A 16,772-nucleotide genomic window follows, 5' to 3' on the forward strand; every position below is an offset into this window, starting at 1 on the left:
CTCTGCACATACTCTAAAAAATTCACATGCTCTCCTGATTTATGGCCTCTGCTTACGTATGTATTCCCCGATAGCTTAATAAGTTAAAACTTTGTTCTATGAGTTTGTTTCCAGGAACATGCTGACTACAGGTGGAAAACATACCTACAAGGTATCCATTACAGGTGACAGAAGAATGGAGCAATGTGATGCCTGGCGCCCTTCACACCTGGAGACCAACATCCCTGGACCACCTCCTCACTCCCCATTTTTCCTATATAACCACCTCAAGATTATGTAATTTTTGAAGATGGGTTTTTTTTTTTTTTTTTAAAGATTTTATTATTTCCTTTTTCTCCCCAACACCCCCCGGTACATAGTTGTATATTCTTTGTTGTGGATTCTTCTAGTTGTGGTATGTGGGACGCTGCCTCAGCGTGGTCTGATGAGCAGTGCCATGTCCGCGGCCAGTATTCGAACCAACGAAACACTGGGCCGCCTGCAGCGGAGCGCGCGAACTTAACCACTCGGCCACGGGGCCAGCCCCTGAAGATGGTTTTTTTTGAGACATTAGTCTTGCCATCTTCCCGATTATGCTAGCTAATCAAAACTTTCTCGATCTCTAACTCATTGTGATTAATTGGCTCAGATCCTGGCGAGCAGAGCAAGCCCATTGCTTGGTAACACTACCTTATCAGTATTACATATTAACCTTACTTCCTCTTTTGCTACCAGTATCAGTTAGGATTCATGATCTCAAGTGACAGAAAACCTCTCATTAGTTTAAGCAATGAAACAAACACATGAAAGAATTTATTGACTAATTTAACTGAAATTTCCATAATTATCTAGTCCACATTGGATTCGGGGCATCAAATATGTCTCCAAGCCAAATCTCCACCTTTGAATCTGCTTTTTTTCTATGTTGCCTTCCTTTGCAGAATTTGTGAGTGAGGAAAGATGGCTTCAGGCCTCCATTTTTCCAGATTAAATCCACTGGAAGAGAGAGCACCCCTCTTGGTAACTCCAGCCTAAGGCAGAGGATTAACTCAAATGTGCTTTCCCCCTGGAGTCTTGCCCCAGCCATATGGGCTGAGAGTGAAGAAAAGATAGTTCTCCAAAGGAAATTATCAGAATAGGGAATGAATGCTGAACAGGCAAAAACGTCTGCTAAAATCTCTTCTGCTACATGAAGTTAGCAAATCATGCTTTCGCTCTCGACAGAAAAATCCTCAAGTGAAGGATCAGGGATCTGAGTAAGTTCCTCAATTTTGACGTTCTGTTTTTCTGAGTATCCAGCGAGAATCTGAAATGTTTACTGAGGTGAACATGAGGTTACCTTGAAGGGAGGATTTTATAGCCAAAAGTTTACTTTTTGAAACAAGATGGCTTCTATTTCAAATCCGAAGGACATTAAAATATGACAACTACTAGGAATGAGGACGGTAAAGACCTCTTTCCCAATAATTTACAAGTACTGAAATGTGCTTTCCCATGTGAGCTGCGTGTGTCTTAAGCATCAAGGGCAGTAATTTCCCAGAGATAATCAAGAAGTATTCACACTTTTTTTTTTTTGACAAGGGAAGCCACACAAATTAGGGTACTGGTCTATCCCCCCAGCTTCATCCCCTATCTTCCATCGATACACTGTCACCTGGCCTTAAAGGCCAGGTGGAAAACTCCAAATGAACACATCCTGACCTTCTTTTGCCTCCCTCCTCCCGCCAAGGGCGCTTGTCTTGTCTCTCCAGGCGCACCCACCAATAAGAAGCGACTCAAGCCGTGCTCCTCCAGGAGAGGGGGAAAAGATGTCCCCGGCGGTCCAGGCATCTTCGCAACCCCCCTCTCCCAGGCGCAGGAGAGGAAACGCGAGTGATGTCCCTAGAGCGGGGGAAAAAAGTCTTTCTCCCGCCAACACCCGAAAAATCCTCCCTGGCGTCGCAAAATGATTTGCTTTTCAAGGGAGAAAGGGGCCCCGTTTTGGCCTCCAGATCCCTCATCCGGCAGGAAGCTCTTCCTCCTCCTCGCTCCCTGCATCGAGGGTGAAAGCCAAAGCCATCGCGATCAAACGCTACCGCTCCCCGGACCGGCCGCGCGCTCCACCCGACCAGGCCCCGCCTCCCAGCTTTCCAGTAACCAGAGCGGGAAGGGGGCTCCGGGAAGATCCCTGTGTCCCTTAGCGCCGGGCGGCGGCCCAAGGAAGCGGAGGTCTCCTCGGACGCCCGGGATCCCCTCCGCGGCTCCGCGCTGCCTAACGGGGCAAGTCGCATGCGCACCGAGACGCGCCCGGGAAAGCGAGAGTGAGGGGAGGGGCGAACGCAGAGCGCCGGCCGTCGGAGCCCGCGGGGGTCACTGACGACGCATGCGCCGGGAGGGAGCGCAACCACAGAGTCGGCTTGCGGCTGCCGGCTTCGGAAAGGAAACCCCCGACAGCGAGAGCGCGAAGGAAATCTGGCCCCCGACGCGTGCGCGCTGCCGGTGAGTGGCGTCCCACCGGGTGGGCCCCGGGCCTGACGTCCGCCGGTAGGCTCGCCTCGGCGGCGCATGCGTGCTCCCGGTGCCGGTGGAGGAGGGGAAGGGAAGGGAGGGGGAGGAGGAGCCGGCGGCTGTAGCGGTGACTATTTTGGGGGTGGTGGGGGGCGCCACTCACTGGCCCAGGTGCTGCTTGTGCCGGGAGCCGCGGTGTCTTCGGGACGCGGCCGGGGTAGTGGTTCCGAGTCACCGCAGCTGGACTCCAAGGTGGGGGAGGGAAGAAGCCGGAGCCGCCGCAAGCCGCACGGTGAGGGCGCGGGGAAGGGGAGGGAGCGGGGGGCGGTGAGTGCGGGCCGGGGGCGGCGGCCAAGGGAGGGGAAGGCGGGAGCCGAAGCCCAAGTTTTGCCCGTCGCCCTGATGTGTCTGTTCCTGGGAGTTGGGGCGGAGGCCCGCCCTGGCTGAGGGGCCCTCCGGGGCAGCTGGGGTTACCTGCGGGGCAGGGGCGGGATTGGGGTGCGCGGCGGGGCGGGGTGGCCGGGGCTGGGGCCGATTCCCGCGTCAGGGCGGCCGGGAAAGCCGGAGACCTGGTGCCGGGAGGGCTTTCGCTGGGGACCCGCTAGGCCTTGTGACCCACTTTATTCCTGTCACAACTCGGGCACGTTTGGAGCGGCGCCCAATGGGGCGCCGGGGCGGCCAGCTCCTCCGGGGAACCCCCGCCCTCCCGGCGCCCGGCCCGCGCGCCTCCGTCCGCAGTCCGAGCGGCCGCCGCCGCCGCCGTGGGCTGGTTCCGTTAGTGGTCGTGGTTCCGGGGCTCGGTCCACAGGGAGCGCGCGGCCCCGCGCGCCCGGCTCGAGCGACGGCGCTGGTTCGAGGGCTCCCCGCGCGGCGCCGGGGCTTTGCTTCCTGCGATCGCCCCCCGCCTCCCCGCTCCCTGTCAGCGCCGCCGCTGGCTTTTCCAGACCCCTTGCGCCGGCGAAGCCTGAGTCTCCGGACCTGGTCCTGGCGCTCTGGCCCCCGGTGTGTCACTGGCGGCACGTTGCGTCGCAGGGCTCACATTCTTGAGCGTGTCTTCCCTGGTGTGAAAGTCGTCCTGTTAATAGTGGGGAGCAGAATCCTGAAAGATCAAAGCCTCGGCCTAGACCTGGCGGATGAGAGATCGAATCAGGTGGCCGTGTCTTGCCATAAGAGTGCCGTGCTGTACGATTTTAAGGCTTTCTAGCCTTTTTTTTTTTTTAAAAAAAAACAATGTTTTCTTTTACAGTGAAAGAAAAGCACAAGAAGTAAAGAAACTTTCACAGTGGTTGTTGATTTGACTGTTACGCGGATCCCCCCCCGAATCGGAAAAAAGGTAATTTCACTTGAAGATTTCCTTCTGTTTTAAGTGATCAGGAGAAAATTGTGGAATGTTTTCCTTCTACCTGCTTGAGAAACAAACGTCCTGAAAAGGATATAATTTAGAGAATGAGTCGCTTCTGAAAGTTGTCCCTTGGGGTACTTCAAATCTGGTTTGTTTTCAAGTCTTGTTGGAGGAAGGAAGCTGCCAGGTGTTCAGGAGTCGACGGAGCAGAGTGTCGTTCAAGGTTAGCCTGAAGAAGATAGATGAAAGTTGTGGTCGAACTAGTCGTGATCAGCTATGAGAAAAAGGAGGAGGAAGCTTTCTGTGCACTGACATGGAAAGATCTCCGAAATCTGTCACAAAGTGAAAGAAACAAGGTGTACGACAGTGTGAATAACGTGCTACTTTCTGCGTCAAGCGGGGAGGTGGAATAAGAACGCAAACTTGTGTTTGCTCTGCTACGTATAAAGAAGCTCTGGGAGGATGCTGGAAAACTAATCGCGATGGGGGAGAAGGGAGAGGTAGCCTGGTGAGGGGAGGATGGGAAATGAGATGTACCCTGTGTATGTCTTTATCTTTAAAAAGGTTTGTGACCATCTAATGGATTCATAAACCAGATTAAACAAAAATCCTCCTTTCCAAAATAATTTGCTGGGTGGTTTTTGTCTGCTTGTCTCTCTTCCCTAATTTTTGTTGATTTTGGCCATTTTCAATATGATTTCTCTTAATATTTTTTAGAAAAATGAACTAACATTGAAAGAAGGTTAGGATGTTTTTTTATTTATATTTTAATTTTTAAGATGCTGAAGTCACAGATAAATTTAACTTTTAAAGATGTTTAGTCATGTTGTGCTTTGCTAAAATATATAGTGACATTGTTTGCATTGGGTATTATGGCTGGATTATGCTTTTCAGAGTATAGTTTGTGTCCCCCCCCCCGCCTTTTTTCGGGAGTCATAGTTGCATAAAATTTTGCTTTTGCGTTTTTAATCCCACAGTTGTCATGACAGGCAATTGGAGAATATGAACACTCCATTAAAATGATGATAAAATTAATTGTCCAGGTAGTTTGCTCTTTGGGAAACTGTTTCTCTTAAGGGAATCAGACATGAACCTCAGTGAAATGTAAATTTATCTGTGTATATATAGTTACTTCTCATGAAAAATTTAAAACTGAGAGGCAATGTTCTATTGGTGCAAAAAACTAAAAATTTTTTATGACTTATGAATTGCTGTAAACATTGTATTAAGATTTTTTAGCTCTGCCAGCCTAACCTTTTTAATTAGGTTACAATTGAAAAGGGGATTGTTAGAGTGGATATAATTTTGAGGGGAGGGTACTCAAACTCCCTCTGGTGGTTAATATTATATAATCAGAGTAGTGAATGTTGAGTAGTGAGTGGGTGACAGTTGCTGTGGGCATTTTATGTTACCAGTATTCCTTTTTATTTTGTAGGCTAGGATAATTGTATTATTTCTCTTTCTTCTGTAGATCTCTAGTACCCAGACTTTTGCAAAATGACCTTTATTTTTCATTTTCATTCCATGTAGGTCTATTCAATCTTTTTGAAAAAATAAAATCACGTTTTAAAATTTCACTTAAAATTTTGTTCTTAAAATTACAGAATTGATGCCCATGAAAAATTAAAACAATACAAGGTATATATAGTAAGTGAAAACCCACTTTGCACTCTTTCATTTCTATCTCACATCCCTCCCCAGAGATAACTGCTGTTAACGTTCTAGATCTTTTTCTGTGCATTTATAAACATATTTCAATCTTGAAAATTGAGTTGCCTTGATTGATTCTCTGATATGCCAGTTTGCCTCTACCGTGCACTCTGTTACTAGCCACAGGACAGGGAAATGACTTGGAGTATGTCAGAAAGTTTAACATATGGTATACACCTTAGGACATACTCATCTTTTGACTTGTGAGGGGCCAGTCGGTTTGGGGTGCATTTATAGAGTTTGCAGTGAGGTCTTACTGGTGTGAGCTTTATCTCGTGTAGATTGAATTCAGCTGAAAGACTTGGATTCCATGGCTTCTAGAGGATTCCTTAGGGTCCACATTCTAGAGTTTTCTTTGGGTTTTGACCTGGTCAGTTGCTCACAGGTGAAAGGTTGATTTTATTCTCCTGTAGTCGCAGACCACTAGAAAGCCACCTAGATTACCTCAGCCTCTCCAGGTCCTCTGAAGAGAACATAGGCGGACTGTGTCCTTAACCAAGAGAGACTGATTGACTTGGATGGAATCATCCTTGAAGGGGAAAAGGGAGAATGTGCCTTTTGGTCTGGTTTGTGCTTAACTGACAGCAGACAAGTTGTGTGTACACTCCCAGCCACCCCCATCCTCCCCTGAGTAGAGAACACTACCTTTCTAATAGTTCCAGAGGGTGGTTTTGTTTTTTTAACCAAGCTGCAAAGAATTAGCAAGCTTAATTCTTGTTAGCTGATAGAGTCTGCAGAAAGTTCACACTATTAATCAAGACTGTTTACTAAGCTATGCGTGATGCATAGAAAGATGCAGTGTGAATGACACTGCCCTCAGTGGATTTGATATCTAGTATAGCTAAAAGAGCATTTACGTAACTATTATAACATAAGATAGTAAATGATAGGTTCCAGAAGGAAAACATACATAAGATTTGCAAGGGTGAGACTGTTTCCAGCTTTTTATTTTTTTGGTCATGGGGTTTTGAGGGAGATTATATATCTCAACCTTTTAAATAGTTAAGAAAGGATGGAACAAACTTAGAAAGCTCAAATCTCAGCCCTTAAGAAGTAAGGAGGTAAGGAGTTAAGTTGCAGCCTTACAGCAGGCATTTATGAGACTAATTGATAGTTGCTTTTTTGTTTGTTTTTATTCTGTTCTGCAGGAAAGAGCCATTTGATGTTTTATTTGATAATTATAATACAACCTCTCTTAGATTTTAGGATTGTTAGAAGGATTAAATTAGGAAATTTAATTCTCAGTTAGCTATTGTCTACCATCTAATGTGTCAGGCAGTGTTAGTATTAAAAGTAAATTGTTTCTTCTTATCTCATTTCCTTTCCTGAAAGCACATATTTAATGTACGATCTCCCCCACATTTGTACTTCTGGTGCTGTGTCAAATATTTATTTGCTGCAAATATTTTGAACTATGAAAGCAAACAACATTGTGAAAAATCAAAGTTCTGCCTTATAGCAAAACTACCTTTTGTTGTGTGTGTGTGTGTTTCCTTCCATGTCTTTGCAGATGCATAAAGTAAAATATTTTTTTACGTGTAGTTTCTTGTGGGCATTGTACCAGTAGACATTGCATTTTGTCCTTTTCTGAGTCTAAAATTCTAGAGGCAGTTGTATGAGTTATTTATAGAAGACTTTTAAGTGTCAGAGCAATTTAATCTTGCTAATTGACTGTAATTATCATGATGGCATTTATATTTGTAGGTTGCTTTACAACCATTTGTTAGGCATTTTTTATAGCTTTGTTAGATGTAGCTTCTGTGAAATAGGTGGATAAGAGATTCCTGTAGTTCTCTATATTTTCAATTATGTAAATGTTATATTACCTGAACTCCTCCTCGTAAGTGTATTGTTGACTCTGAGTTATCACTTGTTTTAGGTGTTTATTTCACAAAGGTGTAATTCTGCTTATTTTAAGTCTTAGAAGTCTATAGAAAAGAAATCACTTCTAAAAGAAAAGGACAAATCAAATTTTTATGAATTGCTTTTGACTTTTATAGTATACTGTTTAGGATGTAATTTACTTTTTATTTTTCAGAAATATTTTCATAAATAAAATATTTTCCTTTCTCCATTAATAAGATCAAATAGTAAGACAAAAATTCCCATCTTTTCCAGAGTGCACATTTAATCAGATATTTAAATTTTTAGTTCTCACCCAAAATAGTGGAAAATGAAAATACAGGTTGATTCATCTTTAAAGGTTTTGTATTTTTAAAAAACCCTGCAAAGGGGAGTGCTACCAATGAGGGATAAACCATATGTCTAGCTAAGAACTTATCATTTGTATTAAAATATAGATTTAGTGTAAATAGTTGCGTTTCTTTCTTAATCTCTTTCCCCTCAGTTGTAAAAATAGAGCATCCCTAATGTAGCAAATTTGGGAAACACGAAGAAAAGCGTGAATTAAAATTTTAAAATATCACTGGAAATCTCCATCACCAGGAGATGTGATTGTTAACCTTCTGGCATGTCTTCTTCCTGCATTTTGTTTAGCCATTATATATGTGCATGTCCACTTATAGCCTCGTGATGTTTACAGATGGGCTCATAATGCATCCACTGTAGTGCAACTGTTCACTTAACAGTGAATCTTGAACATTTTTATGTCAGTATTTTTCTATAACATTATTTTTAATAGCGATGTAGTATTCTTATCTATGTTTGTGTGGTTTACCTAGTGGTCTTTTTCTGTTGGACACTTAAGTTTTCAATTTTTAAAATAATAAATAATGGTGTCACTTTTAGAAATGGCAGCATTAGTAAGCAGGTAGAGTTGTTACTTGAAAAAAATTTCAATAGAGTAGTCTCAGTATCAAGTAGAATGATACTGAGTTTGTGTTAATATCCAGATTAAACAAATTTTGTGCTTTATGTTGAAAAAATGTGCTATAAGTGTATAATAAATTATGTAATAATGGTCCATAATAAAGTGAATCCAAATTTTTATAATGGCATATTTTTTAAAAATATGTTTTACTTTGAAGGTATTTAACAACCTTTGCATTTCCCGAGCATAAATCATTTGGATGGCAATGCTTTTGAACTAGCCTTCTAAGTAGGGTGGGAATCTATGAAGCAGTCCACACACACATTTAAAACTTGAGCTATAACATTTTTATTTTTACAGTGGATTAAGTTCAACAGAGTTTTTTTGATTGCTCCAAACCACGTCCTTAAAAGGAAAGTCTAGATGTCAAGAAGGAATCCTTTATCACACAAAGAATTGCGTTCACTTCATCTAGGGTTTCTGTGACATTGTATTCAACTCCTAGATATCTGTATCCTCCAGTTTAAACTGGGGAGAAAAACTGTTATGTTAAACTGTTTTCAAGAGAAAATAGATATGATCTTTATGGTTTAATGCAGTGGTTTTAATGTGTCTTCTGTTGTCTGTTTTTGGAAGTTACACATTTTCTCAGGTTTTTATGAATACCACTTTTGATAGTGACTGTCTTTTATTTATTTCTCTTTTGTCATGAAAATAGGAAGTTTTTTTTTTTTTTAAGATTTTATTTTCTTCCTTTTTTTCTCCCCAAAGCCCCCCGGTACATAGTTGTATATTCTTCGTTGTGGGTCCTTCTAGTTGTGGCATGTGGGACGCTGCCTCAGCGTGGTTTGATGAGCAGTGCCATGTCTGCGCCCAGGATTCGAACCAATGAAACACCGGGCCGCCTGCAGCAGAGCGTGCAAGCTTAACCACTCGGCCACGGGGCCAGCCCCCAAAATAGGAAGTTTTTACATGGTTGTTATTTCTTCTATTTAATTATTCTCAGTGACATGACAGATTCTTAAAATATCTGGTTTTATTCTAATAAAGCTTCTTGTTATTTGTTGACTGAAGCTTAATAACAAAGACAGCAAACTACTTTAACAAGGTTTCAGTTAGTTATAAGTATAGCATGGTGTAGCGATTAAGAGTGCAGGGCTCTATAGCTAGCCTGCTTGGCATTCAAATCCTGACAATTGCTAGCTGGTTGTATCACCTTGGACAAGCGTTACTTCAATTTCTCACTGTAAAATGAGGATAGTACTACTTCATAATATTATGTAAGGATTAAATGAGACAATAAATACAAATTACTTAGAACAATGACTGTCACATAGTTAAGTGTTCAATAAATGGTAGATGTTATTATTCCTGTTGTTTTGTTACTTTCGTAGTGTGTACCAAACATGGCTCATCTTTTTTTTTGGTGGGTGGCGGTGCTCCCAAATTAAATATATTTAAGTCAGTTGCTTAGAGTTTTGTATTTGCATAGAGAGTTTGAGAGTATTTGGCTTTTTAATGTGACTTAGAATAATAAAAATGGTACTAGAACATGTTTCCAAGATGCATGGTATTGTATGTCTCTTTGAAATCCCTTTGCCATGTAAAGTTTTGATTCATGAAACTGATGACTGGTTTCTTCTTGTTGAAATTTAAATTTTTGTTGAAACAATTTTAGAAGAAATTATTTAGGAAAAAATCCACAAATTAAAATGAAAAATGTTGACTTAAATTTTATTTTACTACTTTAGCTTATCATATACTTCAATGAAATTTCACAGATTTTTTATTAGAAGCAAGAAGGGAAATGAGAGAACCGTTAGTTATTGGAAAAAGCTATTTCTCTTTGCAACTCTTACCTGCTACTTTTTGTCTCCATCAGAAATAGTGATGATATAATGTATTTGTAATTATAAAGGTGTCTTAGTTTCACCAGTAGAGTTTATTGTGTGAAATAAGTTTACATTGTTTAGCTTCCTTTTAGACTGGATCATGTTCTTATGTTTTTTGTAAGTTTGTTACTTTGTTTCATTATTAAAATTTATAATCTGATTTTTTTTATTTTGAAAATAGTTCTGTGGTTTTTATAAAAATGAGTCTTGCCCCTTAGGAAAGAGTTAAAGTACCAAAAGCACAAAGAACATCTATGATGAAAAAAAATCACCTAAAATCTCAAAGATAAGCCCTTTTAATTTTTTTTTCAGCATTTGCTGAGGCATTTCTGTGTGTGTGTGTGTGTGTACATGCATGTTACAGTTTTTTATCATGGTGTTTTTCTGGATGTCTGTGCTTGTAAATAAATACAGATTTTCCTTAATTTATCTAGTGTTAGTCTTTTACTTTGAGTATTTATTAGTTCATTTACATTTTTGCTGATAATAGTTGAGTCTAACTACCATCACCTTTGACTTCTCTGAGTTATGTGTCTTGTATTCTTTTTTATCCCTCCTATTTTGCTTGCTTTTGTGTTAATCAAATTATTTTTATCCCATTTTTCCCGCTATTAACTTGTTGGTTATATATTCTTTCACTGTATCTTTAGTGGTTATACTAGAGATTACAACAGGCATACTTGACTTAATTAGCATAATACAAATTACTACTTTTAGCATCCCCCAAAAATGCCAGTTTCTTACGCTTTAACTCTTACTCCAACCTTATTGCCTTACTATAATTCTGCATTTTATTTGTACATATTTTAAACTTGGGAAGACATTATTAATAGGGTTTTAGACAGTCTGTTTTTGTTCATATTTACCCTTTCCAGGTCTCTTCCTGCTTTTCTGTGTTTCTGTCTGGGATCATTTTCCTTGTGTGAATAGCTTCCTTTAGTATATATTTTAATACTAGCCTATCCACTAACAATGAATTTTTTCATTTTTGTTTGTCTGAAAATTCCTTAACTTCACCTTCCTTTTTGAAGAATGTTTTTTACTGGGTATGTAATTCTAAGTTGGTGGTTATTTTCTTTCTGCATTTAAAAAACGTTTCATTGTCTTCTGGCTTTTTGTTGAAGTCAGCTACCAGTCTTATTGAAGGTAATGTTATCAGCTTGTTTATAGTCTTGCTGAGAAAAATGTCTCTTTTTTTTTACCTCTTTTAAGATTTTCTCTTCTGTCTTAGTTTTTTCGCCATTTGACTATGTTTTGTTGAATTGTGGTTTCTGTAAGTATTTTGCTTTATATTCATAGAGCTTTTTGAATCTGTAGCTTGATGCCTTTTAGTTTTGGGAAGTTCTCTGTCATTACCTCTTCAAATATTGCTTCTGCTCCTCTCTTCTTTTTGGATTCTAATGTAAATATATGATCGTATTCCATGTATCTGAAAATTTTTTTTCTTTCTGTATTTCAATTTGGATATCTTATATTGACCCAACTTCAGTACACCAGTGCCATCTTCTCTTTTGTCAAAACCAATCTGTTGTGTTCTGAATTTTACGTTGTAACTTTGAGTGCTAGAACATCCATTTAACTCTATTTTATAGATTTTTAATGGGCTCCAGTTCTCTTGAACATATTGATTATAGTTATTTAAGTGCTTGTCTATTAAATTCAATACCTCTCTCATCTATTGGTCTGCTTTTATTGTTTGTTTTTCTGTTGGTTATTGGTCATGTGGTTGTGTGGTTCTGTCTCTGCATGCTTGCCAAGTTTTTCAAGGAACTTGTCCATTTCATCTAAGTTGTTAAATTTATTGGTAAAGTTGTTTGTAATATTCTCCTTATCCTTTAAATATCTCTAGAATCTTTAGTGAGTCAAATATCTATATAATCTGTAGAGATTCAGTATCATTCCTGATATTGTAATTTGTGTCTTCTTTTGTTTTCCCTGATGAATCTGGCGAGAGACTTATTTTATTGAAGTTTTCAAAGAGTCAGCTTTTCATTAACCAGTTTCCTCTAGTTTTCTTGTTTTTTATTTCCTTATTTGTGCTCTGATCTTTTATTTTTTTTTTTTCTTAACTTACTTTGGGTTTAGTTTGTTTTCTTTTTCTAGTTTCTTAGGGAAGACACAGAGGTCATTAATTTGTGACTTCTTTCCCCGGTATAGGTGTGCTATAAACTTCTAAGTACTGCTTACAAATTTTGATATGTATATATATTTTTTCATTTTCATCTAGCTCAAAAGACTTTCTGATATCCTTTTTGATGTCTTCTTTGACCCATAGATTTTTTATTTTTTTAATTTTTTAATTAAAAATTTTTTTGGTGAGGAAGATTGACCCTGAGCTAACAGCTGTTCCAGTCTTCCTTTATTTTGTATATGGGACACCATCACAGCATGGCTGACAAGCAGGGTGTAGGTCCGTGCCCTGGATGTGAACCCATAAACCCTGGGCCGCTGAAGTGGAGCATGTGAACTTAACCACCACATGAAGAGGCTGGCTCTTGACCCATAGATTGTTTAGAAGTTTGTTACTTAGTTTCCAAATAATTGAGGATTTTCCAGAGATCTTTCTGTTATTTGTAAGTTAATTTCATTGTGATGAAAGACATTCTTTTTTTTTTGCTTGAAGAAGATTAGCCCTGAGCTCACATCTTTGCTAATCTTCCTCTATTTTGTATGTGGGTTGCCACCTCAGCATGGCTGACGAGGGGTGTAGGTCTGTGCCTGGGATCTGAACCCAGGTCATTGAGCAGAGTGTGCTGAACCTACCCACCTATGCCATGGGGCCGGCCCCAGAAGAACATTCTGTATATGTCTTAGATCCTTTTACATTTATTGACATTTATTTTATGGCCCAGAATATGGTCTGTCTTGGTAAATGTTCCATGTACACTTGAAAAATAATATGTATTCTGTTGGTTGTGGGGTGGAATGTTCTATAAATGTTAATTAGGTCAAGTTAGTTGATTGTTTTGTTTATGCCTTGTAATTTTTGGTTGAATGCCAGATGTTGTGAATTTAAAAGCAAAATAAAGCCAGCATTACCACGTATATTTTGCCAGATGGGGTTTACCTTTTCTTCTAGGCAGATAGAATAGGGAGCCAGTCATCTTTGTTTATATGGATTGCTATGTTAGTGGTTTGATGATACTCTTCCTCTTTTTTCTTCTTGTTTTTATTAAAAAATTTTTGTTTTGCTGAGGAAGATTCACCCCGAGCTAACATCTTTACTGATCTTCCTCTATTTCATATGTGGGTTGCTGCAACAGTATGGTTGCCAATGAGTGGTATATATCTGTGCCCGGGAACTGAACCCAGGCTGCTGAAGCAGAGTGCACCGAACTTAACCACTCGGCCTCGGGGCCAGCCCCCTATACTCTTCCTGTTATTTGTCTTATTTGTAGAGTATGGTCTTCTAGGATTTTCAATTCAAAGCCTGGTGGTCTTTGTCCTCTTAGTAGTGCCCAAGGTGGGAAATTTCACTTTACTTTTCAAAATTTTCCAGTAAACTATTTAGCCTCTTACCCCGCACAGTTTTAAAATTAAACAAATGTCCTGGGAGAGAAAGTAGCCTTGAGCTTGAGCTCCCTGTACAGTCTCCCAGTTTTGTTACTGCAGCCCTTTGTGAACACCAAAAGCTCTCTTGGCTTCTTGGTTCCTCAACATCAATTTTCTGCACAGACCAAGTCTCAGTTTTCAGCCTCCAGCCCATGCTCTTAATCAGGAAATGCCCAAAGACAGCTGCATATCATCTAAACACTCCTAAAAGATTCCCCCTTCTCTGGAATTTTAGACCTTCTTGTCCTCCATTCTTCCACATCTCTTTGCTGCCTTTAAAAATATGTTTTGTAGTTTATTTTGCTTTTCTTGTTGTTCTCAGCAAGAATATTGGCCTACTGCAAACTATTCCATCCTTCCTGGATGTGGACAATTCCCTATTATTTTTTAAAGCTGCACAGAATACTCAATTTTCAGGAGCTATTTTGTATTAAGTATTCTTCTTTTAGGTATTTGGTAGTTGGATTTTACATTTTGACCTAGTATACTTCTTAAAAATTGGATTTATTGAGGTATAATATATATGTTAAAATTCACCCAATGTAAGTATACAGATTGAGTTTTACAGGCATATACATTCTTGTAACCACCACCACAATCAAGATAGAGAAAATTCCTGTCACCCTGAAAAATTCTTTCTTCCCCGGCAACCACTAATCTGTTTTCTGTTAACACAGTTTTGCCTTTTCTGCAATGTAATATAAAAGTAGTCATGCTGTATGTGGTATGTGGTCTTCTGGGTCTGGCTTGCACTTAGCATAATGCTTTTGATGCTCCTCTGTGTCAGTAGTTTGTCTCTTTTTATTGCTGAATTCTGTTCCATTGTGTGAGATATGACCTAGTTTATTTATAACTATCAATTGTTGGACATTTGGATTGCTTCCAGTTTTTGGCTGTTATGAACAAAACTGCTAAACATTTGTGGACATGTGTTTTCATTTTACTTGGGCAAACCTCTGGGAGTAGAATTGCTGGGTTGTATGGTAATTGTATGTTTAACTTTATAAGATACTGACAAACTGTTTTCTAAAGTGGCTATACCACTTTTCATTCCTTTCAGCAATGTATGAGAGTTTCAGTTGCGCTACATTCTTGCCAACACTTGGTAGTGTCAGAGTTTTTGAATTTCAACATTCTAGCAGTTTGTAATAGTATATCTCATTGTGGTTTTAATTTGTGTTTTTCTAGTGACTAATGATATTGTGCATGTTTTCATATCCTTATTGATCATTCGTGTATTTTCTTTTGTGAAGTATCTGCTCAAATCTTTTGCCCATTTGAAAAAAATGGGTTACTTATTGAGATGTAAGAGGGTTTTTTCTTTAATATGTATGTAAACAAATAATATATTCTTTATTGGATATTGGAATTATGAAAATTATCTCCTGATCTATGGCTTCTCTTTTTATTTTCTTAGTGGTGTCTTTGAAGAGAAATTTAAAATTTGATTAAATCCAGTTTATCAGTTCATTCTTTTATGCTTCGAATTTTTTGTGTTTTATCTTTGAAATATTTATCTACCTTAAAGCTTTCCTCTCATATTTTCTTATGGAAGTGTTACAGTTTTAGCTTTTGTGTTTAAGTTTATGATTCATTTCAAATTAATTTTTATATATGGTATGAAGAAATGGTTGAGATTCTTTAAAAAAATTTTTTTCCCCACATAGATATACAGTTGTTCTAGTACCATTTGTTGAAAAAAAGACTAGCCCTTGTCCACTGAATTACCTTGCCACTTTTGTCAAAATCAATTAACATATATGTGTGGGTCACTTTTTGAGCTATTTTATGTAGTGAACTGTATGTCTATCCTTAGATCAATACCTTAATGTGTTGATTATCGTAGCTTTAAATCCCGTAATGGAAGTCCTCCAACGTTGTGCTTCTTTTTCAGAATTGTTTTGGCTTTTTAAGGTTCTTTTTATTTCATATGAATTTTAAAATTAACTTGTCACTTTATATAAAAATGGCTACTGAGATTGTAGATTGATTGTATTGAATCTTAGGTCCTTTTAGAGAGAATTGACATCTTAACAATACTGTATTTTTTGATCCACAACCACAGTATACCTCTCTGTTCATGTAGGCTTATAATTTCTCTCAGTAATGCTTTTATAGTTTCTGATTATACTTTTACTAGTGAACTTTATCCTGTTCATTCAGCAAGTACTTATTGAGCATCTACTGTGTGTCAGGCACCATTCTAGTTGCTGGTGTTACAGCAGTGAACAAAGTAGGCAAAAAGCCCTTCTCTTGGGGAGCTTCATTTCCAACCGGTAGAAACCAGGGGAGAAACTAATAAGTTGAATATATGTTAGATGGTCGTTAGTACTCTGGAGAAAAATCAGGGTGTAGCGGGTTGGAGTATATGAATGTAGTGGGGTGGGTAGGGCAAGGTTTACAATTTTAAATTAGGCAGACAGAGAAGTCTTTGTTGAGAAGTCAATGTTTAAGCAGACCCTAGTCTGCTATGTACACTAATAATGAAACGATAAACATGTTCAGAAGGAAAAGGGGAAAGAATGTGGGAGCTTGAATAAATGTGCTAAGTATGCTAGTTGCCTCCTGTGTGATAACCAGGAGTGAATAGCACTTAAAATCAGCAAGTGTAGTAACAGAAACAGACCTAACAGCAGAAAGGTAAACACTAAGGAAGATAGTGTTTTTGGTTGAAATCTAGTGATGAGAAAGAGAGGAGGAAAGATAAGCATATCTTCTCATGACTTATAGTAGAGAACTAATAGGTAACGTGAAGAAATGGAGGACTAAGTTTATTATGTATGGATGTGATTATAAAGGTGTCCACTAGTGCAATAGTAGAAAACTTACTAAAATAACAGAACCATCTGTGAAATATAAAGAGAAGATAGAGTTAAATGACACAGATGGGTGCTTTATTATTTACAGTGAAGAAATACCAGATATCTATGTAAAAATAATAAAATTTTTTTGAAAAATTAATATTCAAAAGGCAAAAAAGACACTTGGGAGTTATTCACAAAAACCGTACTGGTAGAAGACTTCAGTGGTTCTCTCTTAG

At 39.2% G+C, this 16,772-nt stretch overlaps 2 protein-coding genes across 13 annotated transcripts in view; one reads left to right on the top strand and one right to left on the bottom strand.

Moving 5' to 3' along the window:
• Positions 1 to 859: 859 nt before the first annotated feature.
• Positions 860 to 2,525, bottom strand: LOC124236831 (uncharacterized). The gene is made up of 2 exons (XM_046655770.1): positions 1,741 to 2,525; positions 860 to 975 (listed from the first exon to the last, which is right to left on the bottom strand). Exon 1 carries the CDS (start codon positions 2,523 to 2,525, stop codon positions 1,755 to 1,757), a length of 771 nt encoding a protein of 256 aa, XP_046511726.1. The 3' UTR covers positions 860 to 975; positions 1,741 to 1,754.
• CLOCK (clock circadian regulator) overlaps positions 2,304 to 16,772 on the top strand; it is a 117,025-nt gene continuing 102,556 nt past the window's right edge. For 8 of the 12 annotated variants that reach the window (XM_046657388.1, XM_046657387.1, XM_046657383.1 and 5 more), the window contains exons 1-2: positions 2,584 to 2,758; positions 3,713 to 3,799. The gene's annotated coding sequence lies outside the window, so the exon portion shown is untranslated. Of the gene's footprint in view, positions 2,458 to 2,583; positions 2,759 to 2,805; positions 3,617 to 3,712; positions 3,800 to 16,772 lie in introns of those variants that run through there. The other 4 variants (XM_046657389.1, XM_046657385.1, XM_046657391.1 and 1 more) reach the window with 2 other exon arrangements.

This window comes from Equus quagga, chromosome 3, assembly GCF_021613505.1.
Source record: "Equus quagga isolate Etosha38 chromosome 3, UCLA_HA_Equagga_1.0, whole genome shotgun sequence".
NCBI classification, from domain to species: domain Eukaryota; kingdom Metazoa; phylum Chordata; class Mammalia; order Perissodactyla; family Equidae; genus Equus; species Equus quagga.

Bases quoted from the DNA above. Each gene is read 5' to 3' on its own strand.
- LOC124236831 (XM_046655770.1), bottom strand. From the start codon at position 2,525: ATGCGCCGCCGAGGCGAGCCTACCGGCGGACGTCAGGCCCGGGGCCCA.